Source organism: Coregonus lavaretus (genome assembly GCF_964263955.1).
Source record: "Coregonus lavaretus genome assembly, chromosome: 17".
Classification (NCBI taxonomy): Eukaryota; Metazoa; Chordata; class Actinopteri; order Salmoniformes; family Salmonidae; genus Coregonus; species Coregonus lavaretus.
The window spans coordinates 12117716-12138025 of NC_140004.1; the positions used below are offsets into that span (position 1 = coordinate 12117716).

The 20310-nt window shown below is 41.7% G+C and overlaps 1 protein-coding gene across 2 annotated transcripts; it reads right to left on the reverse strand.

The window, feature by feature from the left end:
• Window positions 1-518: 518 nt before the first annotated feature.
• LOC311145175 (annexin A1-like) lies at window positions 519-19463 on the reverse strand. 2 transcript variants are annotated; one of them, XR_014614566.1, is made up of 13 exons: window positions 18541-18760; window positions 17772-17843; window positions 17250-17340; window positions 7922-8016; window positions 7641-7754; window positions 6924-7014; window positions 6750-6829; window positions 6570-6626; window positions 6327-6420; window positions 4335-5549; window positions 1738-2857; window positions 1297-1419; window positions 519-938 (listed from the first exon to the last, which is right to left on the reverse strand). XR_014614566.1 is itself a non-coding variant. In XM_084181384.1 (13 exons), the coding sequence occupies exons 2-13, from the start codon at window positions 17829-17831 to the stop codon at window positions 879-881; spliced, it is 1020 nt and encodes a 339-aa protein (XP_084037510.1). In that variant the 5' UTR covers window positions 17832-17843; window positions 18541-19463; the 3' UTR covers window positions 519-878. The 2 variants fall into 2 exon arrangements, 1 of the variants encoding a protein (XP_084037510.1); XM_084181384.1 differs by having other exon boundaries at window positions 1738-1796; window positions 5454-5549; window positions 18541-19463.
• Window positions 19464-20310: the final 847 nt, after the last annotated feature.

A 20310-nucleotide genomic window follows, 5' to 3' on the forward strand; every position in this document is an offset into this window, starting at 1 on the left:
ACTGTCACGACTTCCGCCGAGGCTGCCTCTCCTCCTTGTTCGGGCAGGTTTCGGCATTCGTCGTCACCGGCTTACTAGCTGCTGCCGATCCAATTTATCATCACTCCACTTGTCTTGTCTAATTAATCAGACACCTGGTCCTTATCCCAATTAGTCATTGTATAAGTGTTCCCTCTGCTTCCTTGTCTGTGTGGGTGATTGATTGTAGTGAGCTGTGTGTAGCGACCCTTACCTTGTTGTTGCCAGGGTAGATATTTCCCCTGTGCCCGAGTTTTGTTGTCGCATGCTTGCGCAACTGTTTATCGACAGAATAAACTATTTGGATGCGTATTACTCTCCTGTGCCTGACTCCTATCACACATACCATGTCTGTCTGTGTTTTACAATGTTGTGAATATAACTCACAACATGGTCTTAAGTGGTTCATTCTCAGTTGGTCATTCTCAAATTAGACCTCATCAAAACATGCAATGTTGAATGGAATGAAAAATATATACACAGATCAATTCAACAGACAATTTGGAGCCACATAAAATGCTTTATTTGCAAGAAGGACCAATTATCCAGGTCACAATGCCACTGCATATTCTTGGCACACAAATGGTGTCTGGTATATTGCACTATGGATCCCCAAGTCTGCTGAAGCTAGGCTAAATTTGTCAATGCTGCTTACCATGTTTACTGTGCTCATTGTTGTTAGCAAGTAGTGAAAATATATCATGACTGCCATTTCAGATATTTGTCATGAACCATAATATTTTGCATTTGGGAAGTGCACATTGAGGCATTGGAGGGGAATGTTTAATCATGTAAAGTATTCTCTATTGGCACTCATGCTCTGTGGTAGTAATTGGCTCCAGGTGAGATAGGAGAGAAAGTTATTTCTCACTTCCACACAGGGCCAGTAGGATCTTCTCATAGTCTCCCTGGGTGTCATCCTACGGTGGTAAGAGAGAGCAGAGTTACTCTACAAAATATAAAAGGGCAATCATGTTTAGACATGTCACATCATAATATAAAATTGTATTTAGAAAATCATTTTCAGATGCCATATTTCTTCTATCCAAACTCAGATTGTATAAAGTATTCCAATTTCTGGGTCCAATGTGATGCATGTACTTAACTCAGTGGGTCGGTTTCCCGGACCCCGATTAAGTCAAGTCCTGGATTTAAAACAAATTCTCAATGGAGGATCTCTTTAATTAGATTTTTAGTCCAGGACTATGCTTAATCTGGGTCTGGGAAAACAGTCCCTTGTCTTTTATTGCCACTTTGACAGTGGAGATGTTTGCTCACCAGAATTTCCTGGGAGAGGGTTTTCCCAAATGTCTTCTTGTACTCCTGTTTAATCCGGGCCAGGTCTACTTCAGACCTGCTCACCATGACCCGGGTCAGAATATTGGTCCTGGTTCCTTTACCCTGGGGTATGGCACAGGCACACAAACTGAACATTTATAACCGGATAGTGGAAGCTCCTTAGCCTGAACCCAGATCTGTTTGTGCGGTCTTGTACAGTATGTGCATAACCAGTGTTCTTGTGTAGATTCACATCTTAAAACAGGGTTGTATTCATTAAGTAGAAAAATTGACTAAACAGGGAGGAACTACCAGGATTTGTCCAATAAGAAATGCTCATTTTGTTTTTAAAATGTATTTCTGTTGCGTACCCTAATGATCAAGACCCAGGGCAACTCCTCATCTGGTACATAAAACTTAAATGTTTAACAGTTAACACACCTTCATTGCCAAGTTGAGTTTCTCAGCAAAGAAAGCAGGCTTGCTTCCAGCACACTTCACTGAAAGACAGAAAGGAAAAACAGTAAGGTGACAACATAGAGCAGCATAGACAAGAAGTGGCATTCTCCAAAGCCATCACGAGGTCGAGGAGGTGGAATCCTAACAAAAACTTGCTTGAAGCCCCCAAAAGGCTAAGGCCCTGACTGGACAGGTGAGATAGGAAAAGGTGTATGGAGAGAGGTATGGTAGGGGGGTTTAAATCAAATAAAATGTTATTTGTCACATGCTTTGTAAACGACAGGTGTAGACTAACAGTGAAATGCTTACTTACGGGCCCTTCCCAACGATGCAGAGAAAAAAATAACAAAGGAATAAATACATAATGAGTAACGATAACTTGGCTATATACACAGGGTACCAGTACAGAGTCGATGTGCAGGGGTACGAGGTAATTTAGGTAAATATGTACATATAAGTAGGGGTAAAGTGACTCGGCAACAGGATAGATAATAAACAGTAGCAGCGTATGTGATGAGTCAGAAGTGTTAGTGCAAAAAAAGGTGAATGCAGATAGTCCGGGTAGCTATTTGGTTAACTATTTAGCAGTCTTATGGCTTGGGGTAGAAGCTGTAGAGGATCCTATTAGTTCCAGACTTGGTGCATCAGTACCGCTTTCTGTGTGGTAGCAGAGAACAGTCTATGACTTGGGTGTCTGAAGTCTTTGACAATTTGTAGAGCCTTCCTCTGACAACGCTTTGTATAGAGGTCCTGGATGGCAGGGACCTCGGCCCCAGTGATGTACTAGGCCAAGCAGTTGCCATACCAATCGAAGATGCAGCCAGTCAAGATGTTCTCAATGGTGCAGCTGTAGAACTTTGAGGATCTGAGGGCCCATGCCAAATCTTTTCAGCCTCCTGAGGGGGAAGAGGTGTTGTTGTCGTGCCTTCTTCACGACTGTGTTGGTGTGTGTGGACCATATTAATTCCTTACGGATGTGGACACCGAGGAACTTGAAGCGCTCGACCCGCTCAACTACAGCCCTGTTGATGTACAGTTGGGAAAAAAAGTATTTAGTCAGCCACCAATTGTGCAAGTTCTCCCACTTAAAAAGATGAGAGGCCTGTAATTTTCATCATAGGTACACGTCAACTATGACAGACCAAATGAGGAAAAAATTCCAGAAAATCACATTGTAGGATTTTTAATGAATTTATTTGCAAATTATGGTGGAAAATAAGTATTTTGTCAATAACAAAAGTTTCTCAATACTTTGCTATATACCCTTTGTTGGCAATGACACAGGTCAAACGTTTTCTGTAAGTCTTCACAAGGTTTTCACACACTGTTGCTGGTATTTTGGCCCATTCCTCCATGCAGATCTCCTCTAGAGCAGTGATGTTTTGGGGCTGTCGCTGGGCAACACAGACTTTCAACTCCCTCCAAAGATTTTCTATGGGGTTGAGATCTGGAGACTGGCTAGGCCACTCCAGGACCTTGAAATGCTTCTTACGAAGCCACTCTTTCGTTGCCCGGGCGGTGTGTTTGGGATCATTGTCATGCTGAAAGACCCAGCCACGTTTCATCTTCAATGCCCTTGCTGATGGAAGGAGGTTTTCACTCAAAATCTCACGATACATGGCCCCATTCATTCTTTCCTTTACACGGATCAGTCGTCCTGGTCCCTTTGCAGAAAAACAGCCCCAAAGCATGATGTTTCCACCCCCATGCTTCACAGTAGGTATGGTGTTCTTTGGATGCAACTCAGCATTCTTTGTCCTCCAAACACGACGAGTTGAGTTTTTACCAAAAAGTTATATTTTGATTTCATCTGACCATATGACATTCTCCCAATCCTCTTCTGGATCATCCAAATGCACTCTAGCAAACTTCAGACGGGCCTGGACATGTACTGGCTTAAGCAGGGGGACACGTCTGGCACTGCAGGATTTGAGCACCTGGCAGCGTAGTGTGTTACTGATGGTAGGCTTTGTTACTTTGGTCCCAGCTCTCTGCAGGTCATTCACTAGGTCCCCCCGTGTGGTTCTGGGATTTTTGCTCACCGTTCTTGTGATAATTTTGACCCCACGGGGTGAGATCTTGCGTGGAGCCCCAGATCGAGGGAGATTATCAGTGGTCTTGTATGTCTTCCATTTCCTAATAATTGCTCCCACAGTTGATTTCTTCAAACCAAGCTGCTTACCTATTGCAGATTCAGTCTTCCCAGCCTGGTGCAGGTCTACAATTTTGTTTCTGGTGTCCTTTGACAGCTCTTTGGTCTTGGCCATAGTGGAGTTTGGAGGGTGACTGTTTGAGGTTGTGGACAGGTGTCTTTTATACTGATAACAAGTTCAAACAGGTGCCATTAATACAGGTAACGAGTGGAGGACAGAGGAGCCTCTTAAAGAAGAAGTTACAGGTCTGTGAGAGCCAGAAATCTTGCTTGTTTGTAGGTGACCAAATACTTATTTTCCACCCATAATTTGCAAATAAATTCATAACAAGTCCTACAATGTGATTTTCTGGAATTTTTTTTCTCAATTTGTCTGTCATAGTTGACGATGATTACAGGCCTCTCTCATCTTTTTAAGTGGGAGAACTTGCACAATTGGTGGCTGACTAAATACTTTTTTCCCCCACTGTAGATGGGGGCATGCTCAGCCCTCTGTTTCCTGTAGTCCACGATCAGTTCCTTTGTCTTGCTGATGTTGAGGGAGAGGTTGTTGTCCTGGCACCACACTGCCAGGTCACTGACCTCCTCCTTATAGGCTGTCCCATCGTTGTAGGTGATCAGGCCTACCACTGTTGTGTCGTCAGCAAAGTTAATGATGGTGTTGGAGTCGTGCGTGGCCACGTAGTCGTGGGTGAAAAGGGAGTACAGGAGGGGACTAAGCACGCACCCCTGAGGGGCCCCCGTGTTGAGGGTCAGCGTGACAGATGTGTTGTTACCTACCCTCACCACCTGGGGGCGACCCTTCCGGAAGTCCAGGATCCAGTTACAGAGGGAGCTGTTCAGTCCCAGGGTCCTGAGCTTACTGATGAGCTTGGAGGGCACTATGGTGTTGAACACTGAGCTGTAGTCAATGAACAGTATTCTCACATAGGTGTTCCTCTTGTCCAGGTGGGAGAGGTCAGTTTTGAAGTGCAATAGAGATTGAGTCATCTGTGGATCTGTTGGGGCGGTATGCGGATTGGAGTGGGTCCGGGGTGTCTGGGATGATGTGAGCCATGACCAGCTTTTCAAAGCATTTCATGGCTACAGATGCCATTTAGACAGGTTACCTTGGCGTTCTTGGGCACAGGGACTATGGTGGTCTGCTTAAAACAAGTAGGTATTACAGACGGGGTCAGGGAAAGGTTGAAAATGTCAGTGAAGAGACTTACCAGCTGGTACTATGGTCATTTGTTAAGTCAGACATTGGGCTCCATTGTCCTCACACAAATCAGTAATTGGATAATATGAATATGCCTTGGATAATGTGCCGTCACATCTATTTATAAAAAAAGGTATGATTATTTTAGTCTCGAGAGACTAAGGTTATTTTGCTCACAGCGTGTGCCTTTTTTGAATGCAGAAAATGGAGCCCATAGTGTAATGATACAGGACTAAGGCCTAGTGAAGGGTGTGATGCAGCAGAAGACATGGATTGAGGGTGATGCACAGATTATTTGAGGACATTGGAACATTACTAGGCTTGGTCCTGGCTGTGCTCTCTCACCTACGGCAGTGAGACAGTTCTCAATGTCTCCCTTCAGTTCCAGGTCAATAGCCTTCGCCACATCCACCTTACTGTACTTGGAGTACCTCTCAAACGCTGAGAGAAAGAGAGAGTGGGAAAGGATTATTTACTTGAAATGCTCATACAGTATCAATCATGTGTGTTTGCACATTCAGTTTATGAAAAAGGAAAAACCCCACACACATCTAGATTCTATTAGTATTTGTGGTGTGTTGACCAAAAGTAACATGCTATGAATAAAAAGAAGCTCCACACTCAGATATTTGCAGTGAAAGAATGTATGTGTTTAAAACAAAATCTGGACAAATGTTGTTGCGCCCGAATTAATGAACACAAGGGTGTCAAAAAATGTTTGCGGGTTGCAGTCGGTCTTCACCGAGGTTCGGCGGGCCGCACTTAATCTATCACTTTTAGAATTTCCGATGCTCCCTGACGGTTTAGCTTTCGTTTCGATGACTGTTAGTAAGCTGGACAGAGTGAAGAGACTATGAATGTAGGTCCATTATAATTTATACACAGTTTCGATTTGGTTTTAGTCATTTAAAATGTTTTCCCCTAAATAAAATAACCCCCCACCCCCAAAAATAAAAACCCCCAAAGAACCCACAGGCCGGATTGAACGGGCTCGTGGGCAGTATGTTTGACACCCCTGGTCTAACTGATGACAAAAACAAAGCACACTATAGGGCTACAACATAATTAACAGGTGGTGAGAAAAGCGATAGTGTAAGCTTATTGGGCAATGTCTTATTTACCAAATATGTGTATACATTTGCAGTGTGTGTGTGTTATATATATATATATATATATATATATATATATATATATATATATATATATATATATATTCACCTTGGCGGAGCTGAGGAGCACTTCTGGTGGTCAGAATGTCTATGAAGACAGAGCAGTCGGTTCCTTTCCTCTTCTCTCCAGCCTCATACAGGGCCTATAGACAGATACAGTAGGCACAGGCATCACACACACACACACACACACAGTGTTTGCATTACCACATTGACTCTTTGCGGTGCCCAATGTTGATTTCTTAAATTCTGACACACACACACACACACACACACACCCTCTCCTCCATACCCTGGCATCACGGTCAGCAAGTTCCTGGTTCACCATGGTGTCCTCATTCCTAGTAGCCTACAGTATTCGAGTGAGAGAGAGGGGGGGGGGGAGTGAGGTTAATTGTGCCAAACTATTTATATTTAAACAAACTATAAATAACACACACACACACACACACACACACACACACACACACACCTTGCAGAGCGAGAGCAGAGCATTCCTGAAGTCTGCGCCTGTGTCAGACTTGATGTCATCCTCTAGCTCCTTTTTGTATTCTAGCAATAAAAATGTCATTATTATTGGTTCGTTGTAAATATCACATCACATACAGGACATTTACATAGACATATTTACATATTGCGGACACACCTTCCTTATAGGCTTTCTTTATCTCTCTGATCTCCTTATTGGTCCTTGAGGCCAGAATCTCAACCAGAGTATCCTCGTCTGTGCCCAATCCCTGAGCGAGAGAAGGCGAGAGGGGAGGGGTGTGAATTGTCAACAAGGACAAAAGGGTCAGGTCACATCAGTCATAAAGCTGAGACAAAAGAGTCCAGGATGGGATAACACAAACAGACAGTGCAGGGCCGTGTTAATTATGCCCCAAACGGAACAAAACACACTGAAACATGGAGGGACTACCTGCACTTGTTCAATAACAGCTTATTTTCGGGTCTACCGCTATACCAGACACCTCGCACACACTGCACATCGAGAAACCTAAAGTACAGTAGGTACTCGTCAGCATTTTTCTCACAGTCTCCTCACATATTAAAACAGTACCACCCATTGTAAAAGTCCCAGCTTTTTGCCTCTCCCACAACACAGTGTAATAATCCATCAGAATGAGTCACTCTGGGCTGAATGTGAGGAAGTGGGTGTGACTAAGCAGCAGACCAAGAATACAGGATGATGACGGCACACCTTCCTCTTTAGAACTGATTCATTACTCTTTAAATATTTGTATTCTATCTGTTACCGTCTCTAGGCCTACACAAACAAGAGGGAATCTGCACAGTTGTTTGTATTCTAAGTAGTAGTGTATATTCAGAGTTATAGTCAGTGACTAGGTGCGTGCATGTTTACCTTCATGGCCAGTTTGAGCTGTTGGGCGTCATATTGGGCTGGCGTTTTGAGCAGAGCCAGAACCACATCCTCCAGCTCTCCCTTTAGGGCCGACATCAGGGCAGTCTCCAGAGGCTGCAGAGAGAGAGAGGTGATACACACTTCCACAGTCATACACAAGTGTGTGTGTTTTAGGCTGGAGTTTGCACGTTTGTCCTAAAGTGCCAACTCCACCCACCCGCTGCACATGCTAAACCAAACACAACCAATGTGCTGGTAAGTTTGTGTGTGTCACATCTTACCTTGCCGCTAGCCTTTTCGTAGGTAGCTTTGATCTGCTGTCTCTGGGCGTTGCTCCTCCTCACCAGCACATCAATGATGGTGTTCTCATCCACACCTACAGCACAGATACATGGAGGGACTTGTTCAAAAAGAAACGCTGTTGCGTACATAGCCTAATCCATGAGGTAACCCTGACTACTCACCAGCAAGAAACAATGAAAACACTGACCCGGACATGTTCACACTAGTGTTGTCATGATACCAGATGTTTTACTTCGATATCGATACCAGGTTTAGTATCACGATACTCAATACCGAAACGATACTCTATCCCAAAACGATACTCAATACCACGGATACCCCCGTATGGCTCAGTTGGTAGAGCATGGCGCTTGCAACGCCAGGGTTGTGGGTTTGATTCCCACAGGGGACCAGTAAAAAAGAAAAAAATAAGTATGAAAATGTATGTACTCACTACTGTAAGTCGCTCTGGATAAGAGCGTCTGCTAAATGACTAAAATGCAGAAAGCGTATTAGCTAAAGTCATAACCACTGGGCGTAATTATTATTATTTTTAAACATTGAATAATAAATAACTGGTAGAACTAAAATAACAAATAGAATATCTTCAAATTTCTTTATGCAAAACCATATGATACTTTTTTATACATATCAGGGTTAATTTGCTCATCTAGGGCCATATTAGGTCAAATGACATCCATTAGCCCAATGATTCATTATAGCTAAAATAATTGTATGTATTAAATGAATAGTTGAGTTCCAAAACGACAAACAAAAAAACACTTTGAAGCTCATTTCTGAAGCTTCTATATTGCAATAGTCTACTACACACTACAGAAATATAATGGATTTTACACAGCATACTACGATTCCCAGAGTGCATTTCACATCCCATGGTGCAATGCTCCGCCCAGGGCTGCAGTAGTCTAAATATATTGCTGTCACGTTATGAGTGCCTTTCATATTACTTTTGGGTTGTAAGCATACTATAATGCCCACATTAATGTCATGTTGAATATACTGTACACCCCTTCAAATTACTGGATTCGGCTATTTCAGCCACACCAGTTGCTGACAGGTGTATAAAATCGAGCATACAGCCATAAAATCTCCATAGACAAACATTGGCAGTAGAATGGCCTTACTGAAGAGCTCAGTGACTCAACGTGGCACAGTCATAGGATGCCACCTTTCCAACAAGTCAGTTCATCAAATTTCTGCCCTGCTAGAACTGCCCCGGTCAACTGTAAGTGCTGTTATTGTGAAGTGGAAACGTCTAAGCGCAACAGACTCAGCCGCATAGTGGTAGGCCACACAAGCTCACAGAACGGCTGGAGTGGTGTAAAGCTCACCGCCATTGGACTCTGGAGCAGTGGAAACAAGTTCTCTGGAGTGATGAATCACGCTTCACCATCTGGCAGTCCGACGGACAAATCTGGGTTTGGCGGATGCCAGGAGAAGGCTACCTGCCCCAATGCATAGTGCCAACTGTAAAGTTTGGTGGAGGCGGAATATAGTCTGGGGCTGTATTTCATGGTTCGGGCTAGGCCCTTTAGTTCCAGTGAAGGGAAATCTTAACACTACAGAATACAATTACATTTTAGAAGATTCTGTGTTTCCAACTTTGTGGCAACAGTTTGGGGAAGGCCCTTTCCTGTTTCAGCATTACAATGCCCCCATGCACAAAGCGAGGTCCATACAGAAATGGTTTGTCGAGATCGGTGTGAACTTGACTGGCCTGCACAGAGACCTGACCTCAACCCCATCGAACACCTTTCGGATGAATTGGAACGCCGACTGCGAGCCAGGCCTAATCGCCCAACATCAGTGCCCGACCTCACTAATCCTCGTGGCTGAATGGAAGCAAGTCCCCGCAGCAATGTTCCAACATCTAGTGGAAAGCCTTCCGAGAAGAGTGGAGGCTGTTATAGCAGAAAAGGGGGGACCAACTCCATATTAATAGCCATGATTTCAGAATGAGATGTTCGACAAGAAGGTGTCCACATACTTTTGGTTATGTAGTGTATGTTCATGTCATTGTCACTCAAATTATTCAAATTGAGTTGCTAGTAGACTAACGTTACAATGCAAATGTCATGTGTAAAATAGTTTGTCGTTTTGGAACTAAACCTCCTTTGCACTGCACCGCTTTATAACACATTTTTCTCAGTTGTTTCAGTGGGCTGGCCCTCGTCTGCTCTGTAAGCAAAGCATTCCAATAGTTCGCTTCTGCAGCCAGGTTTGTCAACAAGCTGCAGGCGTGGAGGTATGATGTTTTTGTTAGAAGAAGCCATGCCGTCAGCATTTTCTCTTTCCCCCTCGTTTCTTCTCAAAAGTGGCTCACGCTGTGTCAGCTGCATGCGCAAGTAGCCTGGTTAGCTACTGCCCCCTTGAGAAGATTCAGACAAATTACGAGACAGACTCGATCCTCTCAATACGTATATAACGTGAGACATTTTACAGAAATACAGAAAACAACAAAACACAGCACCGAGCCGTTTTTTCATGTTCCAATATCGGAAAAAGTACCGAAGTGTCGGTATACCGTGCAACACTATACACATGCTCACATTCCCTCTCAGAATGTCACCCTATGCTGCCTCATGTTACACACAGAGTTATGTTCAACTGAGCTGCTCTGCTATGAACAGGGGTGAAAGTAAGCCGGAACGGTTCGGTAGTACCGCCAAAATAAATAGTGGGGGTACGCATTACCGGTAAACCATGACTATCTAAGCCAGTAAATGGGGCTTTACTATTCTTAGGTAGCAGAATGACTTTTGCTTCCCTCCAAGCCTGGGGGCACACACATTCTAGTAGGCTTAAATAAAAAATATGGCAAATAGGAGTGGGAATATCGTCTGCCATTATCCTCAGTAATTTTCCATCAAGTTGTCAGACCCTGGTGGCTTGTCATTGTTGATAGACAACAATAATATTTTCACCTCTTCCACACTCACTTCACGGAATTCAAAATTACAAGGCTTGTCTTTCATAATTTGGTCAGATATACTTGGATGTGTAGTGTCAGCAATTGTTGCTGGCATGTCATGCCTAAGTTTGCTAATCTTGCCAATGAAAAAATCATTAAAGTAGTTGGCAATATCAGTTGGTTTTGTGATGAATGAGCCTTCTGATTCAATGAATGATGGAGCTGAGTTTGCCTTTTTTCCCAAAATTTCATTTAAGGTGCTCCAAAGCTTTTTACTATCATTCTTTATGTCATTTATCTTTGTTTCCTAGTGTAGTTTCTTCTTTTTATTCAGTTTAGTCACATGGTTTCTCAATTTGCAATACGTTTGCCAATCATTGTTGTGCAGCCAGACTTATTTGCCATTCCTTTTCCCTCATCCCCCTCAACCATACCATTTTTCAATTCTTCATCAATCCACAGGGATTTAACAGTTATGAACTGTAACTCAGTAAAATCTTTGAAATTGTTGCATGTTGTGTTTATATTTTTGTTCAGTGTAGAGTTCAAGAAAAACTGTAGGCTATTACACTATCATTACCGCATGTCAGTCGTGTGAAACATTTGCAAATAGACTTCAACACATGCTCTAAAATGCAATGTGGTTGTACATAACACTGACATTTTGTCAAGGCAGAGATGAGTGGCCAGAGACGCGCGCAGACAGCAGCGTACGGATCAATTCAGGTTACAAGACTGTAGGCCTAATGAATGACAATCCACGAATGTCATTCATAACCCTTTTTGGTGTTTTGAAAGTGATATCTCTTTGCATTTATCAAATGGCACTGTATGGATGCCGGAATTATTTTAGACTGGAGTAGCCTAATAGTTGGAATAGTAACTGAAGAATGGACACTGACTGTAGGCCTCACATGTAGCCTATTATAATATTAACTTCTGCAGAATTAAGTGGTCCTCGCAGTAAAATGATAGACCAAATGTAAATTGTCTCAGGAACAGGAGTGGAAATATGCGCGGTTAGGGACCTGTTGTGTAGCCTAAACGTGCAATTTCTTTCAGTGACATAAAAGCTGACAGTATTTTATTTTCAACCCAATATGCATCCAAGACTAACTGAAATACTATCAGAAACATGTTGGATCGTTTTCACAGCTTTTCATTTCTTTTAAACCAGTCAAACTGATGTCATTTGGAAATCTCCCTTGTCCCTAAACATCCTCTCTCCATGAGAGAAGCAGAGATTAAAAAACTTTAGATGTCAACTAGATTGTTGATGAAACATTGATCTTTCTCTCGATATGACATTCTGGTGAGCAAGGCTTTATTTAGTGTTCTAGACAAGCATCAAGTAATAACAGAAGATAAGCTGCATGTATCTAATTATAGACAAGTTGACAAAATAGCCTACCAAATGTCGGAAATTATAAGCAGAAAAATATCTAAATGAGGCTTCAAAACTATTTTTTTCCCCACACCCTATCGTTCAGCTGTCCCTGAGCAATGTGCTCAGGTAGCCTATGTGAGCCTTTGAAGTAATTGTTTGAAAATCAGAGACAAACATCATGACTGGTTGTGTTTATGCCACATTATAAAAGGTAGGCTAATACATTTTAAAAAGTTAAACAACAAATCTTTAGTACTAGGCCCAAAGAGATCCTATTAAGTTAATAAGGATTCTATATGCAATTCTATGATTAGGCCCATAAAATAAAACAAATATGAAAGCACTTTTTGATATTTTACATCAAGTAAATTCACAAAAGACCCCAGTCCTGCTGGCCTCACTGGATGCTGAGAAAGCGGTCGACAGGTTGGAGTGGAGCTTTCTGTTCTCAGTCTTCTAAAAGTTCAATATGGGCCCAAATGTTATGAAATTGATTAAGTCCCTATATTCTCATCCAAATGCCATGGTGTATACTAATGGTCTGAACTCTGACAGATTCTCTTTGGGATGTGGCACAAGACAAGGATGCTCGCTGTCCCCTCTGCTCTACTTGTTGGGGACATAGCCTTTGGTGGAGTTGATAAGGAGCAATCCAAGTATTATGGGTGTTTCCGAAGGCGGCCTTCAGCACTAGATTTCGTTCTATGCGGATAATGTCTTGCTCTACATATCCAACCCTGAGAAATCCCTTCCTCCTATTTTAGACAATTGCTCAGTACGGCAGGTTTTCAGGGTATGTTTGCCCTTTCAAGCTTACACTCGCCAGCTCTATGAATACACTCTGCCTGTTCCAATGGAAGACACAGGGGTTTCAATACCTTGGAATCTTTGTAACACCAGATCTGAATTGCCTTTTCAAAGAAAACTACCTCCCACTCCTGGATCGAATCATTAGTAAAGATTTTTTCAATCTTTACTAATGACATGCCACTGGCTTTGAGTAAAGCAAGAGTGTCTATGTATGCGGATGACTCAACATTATACATGTCAGCTACTACAGCGACTGAAATGACTGCAACACTTAAAGAGTTGCAGTTAGTTTCAGAATGGGTGGCAAGGAATAAGTTAGTCCTAAATATTTCAAAAAACTAAAAGCATTGTATTTGGGACAAATCATTCACTAAACCTCAACTAAATAATGTGGAAATTGAGCAAGTTGAGGTGACTAAACTGTTTGGAGTAACTCTGGATTGTAAACTGTCATGGTCAAAACATTGATACAACAGTAGCTAAGATGGAGAGAAGTATGTCCATAATAAAGCGCTGCTCTACCTTCTAAACAGCACTATCAACAAGGCAGGTCCTACAGGCCCTAGTTTTGTCAGGTGCCACAAAAAAGGACTTAGGAAAAGTATTAATAATATGCATGTAAATCTCTCCTGGCTCAAAGTGGAGGAGAGATTGACTTCATCACTACTTGTATTTCTGAGAGGTATTGACATGTTGAATGCACCGAGCTGTCTGTTTGAACTACTGGCGCACAGCTCGGACACCCATGCATACCCCACAAGACATGCCACCAGAGGTCTCTTCACAGTCCCCAAGTCCAGAACAGACTATGGGAGGCGCACAGTACTACATAGAGCCATGACTACATGGAACTCAATTCCACATCAAGTAACTGATTTAAAAAACAGATTAAAAAAAACACCTTATGGAACAGCGGGGACTGTGAAGCAACAAACATAGGCACAGACATGCATACACACACGATAACATACACACTATACACACATGTACACATGGATTTTGTACTGTAGATACGTGGTAGTGGTGGAGTAGGGGCCTGAGGGCACACAGTGTGTTGTGAAATCTGTGAATGTATTGTAATGTTTTTTAAATGGTATGAACTGCCTTAATTTTGCTAGACCCCAGGAAGAGTAGCTTATGCCTTGGCAGCAGCTAATGGGGATCCATATTAAATACAAATTATCTCTGAACCTGGATCTCCCTCCCAATTAGCTTAGTTGGTAGAATAAATGCTCTCTGTATGAACATCCTCCCTAGATTGAACTTTTTGTTTCAGATGCTCCCATGCCATCTCCCAGTTTTCTTTTTTCAAAACAACCAACCAAAGCATCACCAAATGTATATGGGATAATAAAAAAACCTAGTATCAAGTTCTCCACTCTGTCGAAACCTAAGGGTGGTCTGCCTTCAGTTGTACTATTGGTCTGCCCAAATCCGGAACATGTATCACAAACAGACAAGACTCAAAGTGGATTCAAATAGAGGCCCAATCCTGTGGTTCATTGCCCCTAAGAATTATATTAATTAATGACTTTAGTGAAGTGGGCAACATACCCAAAACCTTTGTGATTTACAACACCCTACTAGCATGGAAAGACTGCAAGAAATACCTTGGCATTTCCTCCCAGATAGGCTCTCACTCACCTATAGTATGCAAACAAGACTTGCCAAAAGCCCTGAGTGATGCCAACATTAATCTGTGGCATACTCTAGGGATCAGGATCCAGATTCACAAAACCTTCTTAAGAAGAAATGTCTTAAGTGTATAGTTAAGGAAAAAATGGCAGTTAAGAAGAAAGTTAAGCAAAGTTGCTATTCCTCAAAAAAGGTTATTGGAAATTTTCTTGCGCTAATTCTTATATTTCTCCTTAAGCAAAAAGTTAAGAAATTAGATTCTTGAAAACAAAGTTATTGGAAATGTTCTTAATTCCAAAATTGCTAAACCCTAGTCTCAAACTCAGGGCAGTGAGAGAAAAAGCTCATGAAAGCAATTGAACATGTTTAAAATCACTCAAACTTCATCTGAAAGTTTCAGTATTTATTATTTTAAACCCAAGAACATGTTTTAGAACAGTAATCTCAGTAAGAAATATGCTAACATGATTGCCATTGCAAGCTAAAACTATTGCCTAGCAACAAACATCTTAAGAAGATCTGTAAGAATAAATTTGATAAGTTCGTAATAAAATAATTACATCTTAAGATATTGTTGAGGAATTGCACTTACGAACTGTCTTAAGAAGCTTCTTACGTTTTTGCGTCAGAAGTGTTTTGTGACTCTGGGCCCATGACATTTTCAGACCTGTTTCATCAGAACACAACTACACTGAAATCCTTTCAAGAGCTCTGCAGTGAATTCAATGTACCAATATCAATTATATTTTCAAATTAGACATGTAATTTCCTCATTCACTTCCAAGGGGAGGTTTTGAGCTCAGCTCAATGAAGTTGAGACCGTTCTTGCTACAGCACAATCCATCAAAGGCAAAATCTCCCATATCTATAGGCTCTTATCCGAGAATGTGGGCTCCTCCTTTCCTCCTTCGAAAATAATCTGGGAAAGGACCTTTGTCTGACTATCAGTGATGAGTTATGGGTGGATGTTTGCAACAGGGTATACTGCTCCTCTACTAATATAAAAAATAAGAATCTAATTACACATTTTTGTACACCCCAGTGAGACTCCATGGAATGAATACAGACATTTCTCCTGATTGTAAAAAGTATTCAGACCCCTTGACTTTTTCCACATTTTGTTACAGTCTTATTCTAAAATGGATTAAATTGTTGTTTTTTCCCCCTCAATCTACACACAATATCCCATAAAGACAAAGCAAAAACAGGTTTAGACTTATTTGTAAATTTATTTTTATTTTTTAACTACTGAAATATAACATTTACATAAGTATTCAGACCTTTTACTCATTACTTTGTTGAAGCACCTTTGGCAGCGATTACAGCCTCGTGTCTTCTTGGGTATGACGCTACAAGCTTGGCACACCTGTATTTGGGGAGTTTCTCCCATTCTTCTCTGCAGATCCTCTGAAACTGTCAGGTTGGATGAGGACGTCACTGCACAGCTATTTTCAGGTCTCTCCAGAGATGTTAGATCGGATTCAAGTCCGGGCTCTGGCTGGGCCACTCAAGGACATTCAGAGACTTGTCCTGAAGCCACTTCAGCATTGTCTTGGCTGTGTGCTTAGGGTGATTGCCCTGTTCGAAGGTGAACCTTCACCCCATTCTGAGGTCCTGAGCGCTATGGAGCAGGTTTTCATCAAGGATCTCTCTACTTTGCTCCGTTCATCTTTCCCTCGATCCTGACTAGTCTCCCAGTCCCTGCTGCTGAAAAATATCCCCAGAGCATGATGCTGCCACCACCATGCTTCACTGTAGGGATGGTGCCAGGTTTCCTCCAGACGTGATGCTTGGCATTCAGGTTTCATCAGACCAGAGATCTTGTTTCTCATGGTCAGAGTCTTTAGGTGCCTGTTGGCAAACTCCAAGCGGGCTGTCATGTGCCTTTCACTGTGGAGTGGCCACTGTTCTTGGGGACCCCAAATGCTGCAGAAATTTTTCGGTATCCTTCCCCAGATCTGTGCCTCGAATTTACTTCATGTGGACTCCAATCAAGTTGTGGAAACATCAAGGATGATCAACGCAAACATGACGCACCTGAGCTCAATTTCGAGTCTCATAGCAAAGGGTCTGAATACTTATGTAAATAAGGTATCTATAATTTTTTTATTTTCAAAAATTTCTAAAAACCAGTTTTCGCTTTGTCATTATAGGGTATTGTGTGTAGTGTGATCAGGAAAAAAATGTATTCAATCAATTTTAGAATAAGGCTGTAACAAAATGTGGAAAAAGTAAAAGGGTGTGAATACTTTCCGAATGCAATCAGGGCACTGTGTCTGAATACTTTCTGAATGCAATCAGGGCACTGTAGAGAGATTACCAGATTTTGGCAATCTATACATACTGCTGCATTGACAATATTAGATATACAGTTTGATATGACCCTGTGTCTATCTTCTTAATGCTCAGCAGGACTTTGTTCTTGATACAGACAGAGAATATTTGTTTATGATTATCACATACTTTGCTACTTTCACCCCTAGCTATGTAACACACACACACATATACTTTGTTGAGTGCATGAGTGTGAGTGTGTGTGTGTGTGTATATATGTCAATCTCACCTTTGGCCTTGATGGCCTTATCCAAGATGCCTACATCTCCATCGACACTGAAATGCGGGTAAGGAGTCACAGTGCCCTGATTGGGAAAGGTCTGGGAGCGAGAGAGAGAGAACACTTAGCTGCCATGCAGTGAATTAATGAATACCTTCACAAAATCCAGAACAATAATATAGAAGCAAAGTAAGGAACAGCCCATACAAGGAATATGTTAACAGGGGGAAAGAGCAGGAATTGTGCAGTTTCAACTGTTTCTGAAGGGAAGGGCTCCTACTCCTAATTTCCTTCTATGAGTCACAAGTTAAGTATGCTCATCCCTCTCTCCTCCCATGACTTTGTATCTCTCAGACTCTGACCCTCTCTTTCTTTATCCTCAACATCATCACTTTTGCTCTCACTATTCTCTGTCCCCCCCAAATGTACAAACACGGCCTGGGAAGTTTTTCCACACATGCATTCCACAAGAGGGGGGGGGAAAAGAGCAGATTTGAGGCATTCCCTCTAGAAAGTGGAACAGAACCCTACCGAGTCATCGGGCAGGCCCAGATAGACGGTCTGCTGCAAGAAGGCTGCGATTAATGACATGGTGGCACAGGTCTGCAGAGAGAGGAATACGGGGATTCAGTAATAACCACAGTATTAATAATATCCTTTGTATTGAACACAAAGGCCTTTTGCACTTCTGAGTGTGACATGATGAGAGATTAAAGGCTCTTTCTTTGTTGCCAGAATATGCTACAGTACCAGGGCACCATATTTGGTGAAATTATATTTCAGTGGACTCATCCCCAACACAACCTCATGCACTTTTTATGCCTCATTGAATGTGGTAGAAAAAAAAGATTAGCCTATGACTGCCACCTACATAGGATAATCATCATTACATAGACTAAAAGTAAACATGCATAGAACGACTGGATAGAATTCGTGTTTATGAGGCTGGACAGATTATTTATTTGTCAATGCAGAACAATTTGCCTCCATCTATTTCACAATGGTATGGCAAAAATCTGGTGTTGACCACGCCTAGAACTGGAATCATGTGGAACTCGATCCAAAACTTTAACCATTAAGTAAATTTTACTAAATTAGTTCACAATGGTTTTCAAGACATAACAGGATTCGCGACATAAAATTATGAATCAAAATAATTATTAAATGTCCCTACTACGCCAGCCACACACACTTTGGCTACCTAAGCGACAAACAAACAATGATGTAGGCTATGTACGGTAAAGTTCCTTGATACGTTTAAAACTCCCGAAAAATAGAGAAATTAACAAATTACTGTTACCTTGGGTCGATGTCGCGGTGCTCAATTTCCTGGAGTAGGTTTATTGAATCAAAAATAGGATATTTTACCAGCTGCCCAAAGTTAGGGACTAGAAAACTTTCTCAGACTGAGCTTGCAGGGCGTTGTGAAGTTGCGCTCATGTATTTATATAGCTACAGGATAAACCCCACCTAGTAATGTGCATCCCACGCTCTCGCTACATCACCATTGGACTGGCACTACTGGTTGGACCGCGGAAAATTTTCCATGCAGTGCAATAAAGTCGTGTCAGTCAAGTAGAAAAAAACGAAAAACCTGACACAATTTGGTTAAATGAAAACAGTTGTGGAATGTTCAGTTACCCTCTTTAGTTGATGTTAACAAATTACATATTTAATTTATACACTATGAATTGAGAGGTAAAAATAGATTTCTTAAACCATGTTTCCATCCAGTGTTTTATGTGAGTAAAACAAATCAAGACAGCTCTGATGGAAACAGGAAGTTTAGGTAAAATGTTATAATTGCCGACAGATCATTTGTATGTTCAACATGGTGGGATCTGTTTGTGTCGGTAAAATTAATTATGCGAGAAATGGCGGTGGAAAGGACTTGATGCGCAACTATAATATAACAACTATAAATAATATCAAAGTAAAAGTCACGAGATGATATGGTGTGTGGTCCTTCCACTAGGACGACCACTAGGACTCGAGAAACCATGCAGTTTATTAGACTACAAATGAAGTGATGATGAACTTCAACAGTGGAGGCTGCTGAGGGGAGTACAAGTCTACAAAACTTAGTTCAGTTTGTTCATAACATATTCTAGTTTTGGGAACAGTAAACTGTATTGAGATCAAATGTTTAATCGGTGAGAAAATGTGCAGCATGTCGGCCAAAATCCATCTCATTCCATCTTCTCCCACTGCCGGCCAGTGGGCGTCACATTTTCAGGTGAAATATCTGTCTCATTGTTCTATATGCGATAACGATGTCGGTTTGATTGAGGCATTAGGCTATGAAAGTTTTGCCTCTGGGAGTGCAATTGAGCCAAAAGGGGTTTCCTTAAAGGTGCAATATGCAGAAATCACTCCGCCATTTCCTGGTTGCTAAAATTGTAATAGTTTGCCTAATTTCAGTTTATGTGACAAAACAAGCAATAAATAGTGTAAGTAATCATTGTACCATCCTAACCACTGTGAAATATATTTTCAATAACCAAAAATATTGTATTTTCAGCTATTTAAAGCTGGTGTACAAAACCGAAAGTAAAAGACGCAAAAACGAAACATAAGAATGGGAAGCATAGAAATAGCGCACATACAGTAGAACAGATCTACCGCTTCTTAGACTTGCTTTCAATGAGAATGACAGATCTATAACACACATTTCTATGTGAATTTGGTCGGGTCGCCCCAAAAGTTACATATTGCAGCTTTAAAGGGGCATTATGGGGTTGATAGTTCCATTTTTTGATTTTGTAATTAATCATATTATTACAAATTCCCTGCCGGTGACTGTTATTCACACCTCATAACCCTGAGCTGCACACTCCACTCCCCATCCCCCACGACCGGAGCCTGAGAGTCTAGTGGTTACCATAAACCTGCCTCTCAAATCAAATCAAATGTATTTATAAAGCCCTTTTTACATCAGCAGACGTCACAAAGTGCTATACAGAAACCCAGTCTAAAACCCCAAACAGCAAGCAATGCAGATGTAGAAGCACGGTGGCTAGGAAAAACTCACTAGAAAGGCAGGAACCTAGGAAGAAACCTAGAGAGGAAC

What these genes read in the sequence shown, in the direction of transcription:
- LOC311145175 (XM_084181384.1), bottom strand. Translation starts at nt 17,831, where the DNA reads ATGTCATTAATCGCAGCCTTCTTGCAGCAGACCGTCTATCTGGGCCTG. An exon ending in GAACTGTCTCACTGCCGTAG is followed by an intron (nt 1,797 to 5,453) that starts GTGAGAGAGCAC and finishes TCTGTCTTTCAG; the next exon opens with TGAAGTGTGCTGGAAGCAAG. An exon ending in CCCTCTCCCAGGAAATTCTG is followed by an intron (nt 939 to 1,296) that starts GTGAGCAAACAT and finishes TTACCACCGTAG; the next exon opens with GATGACACCCAGGGAGACTA.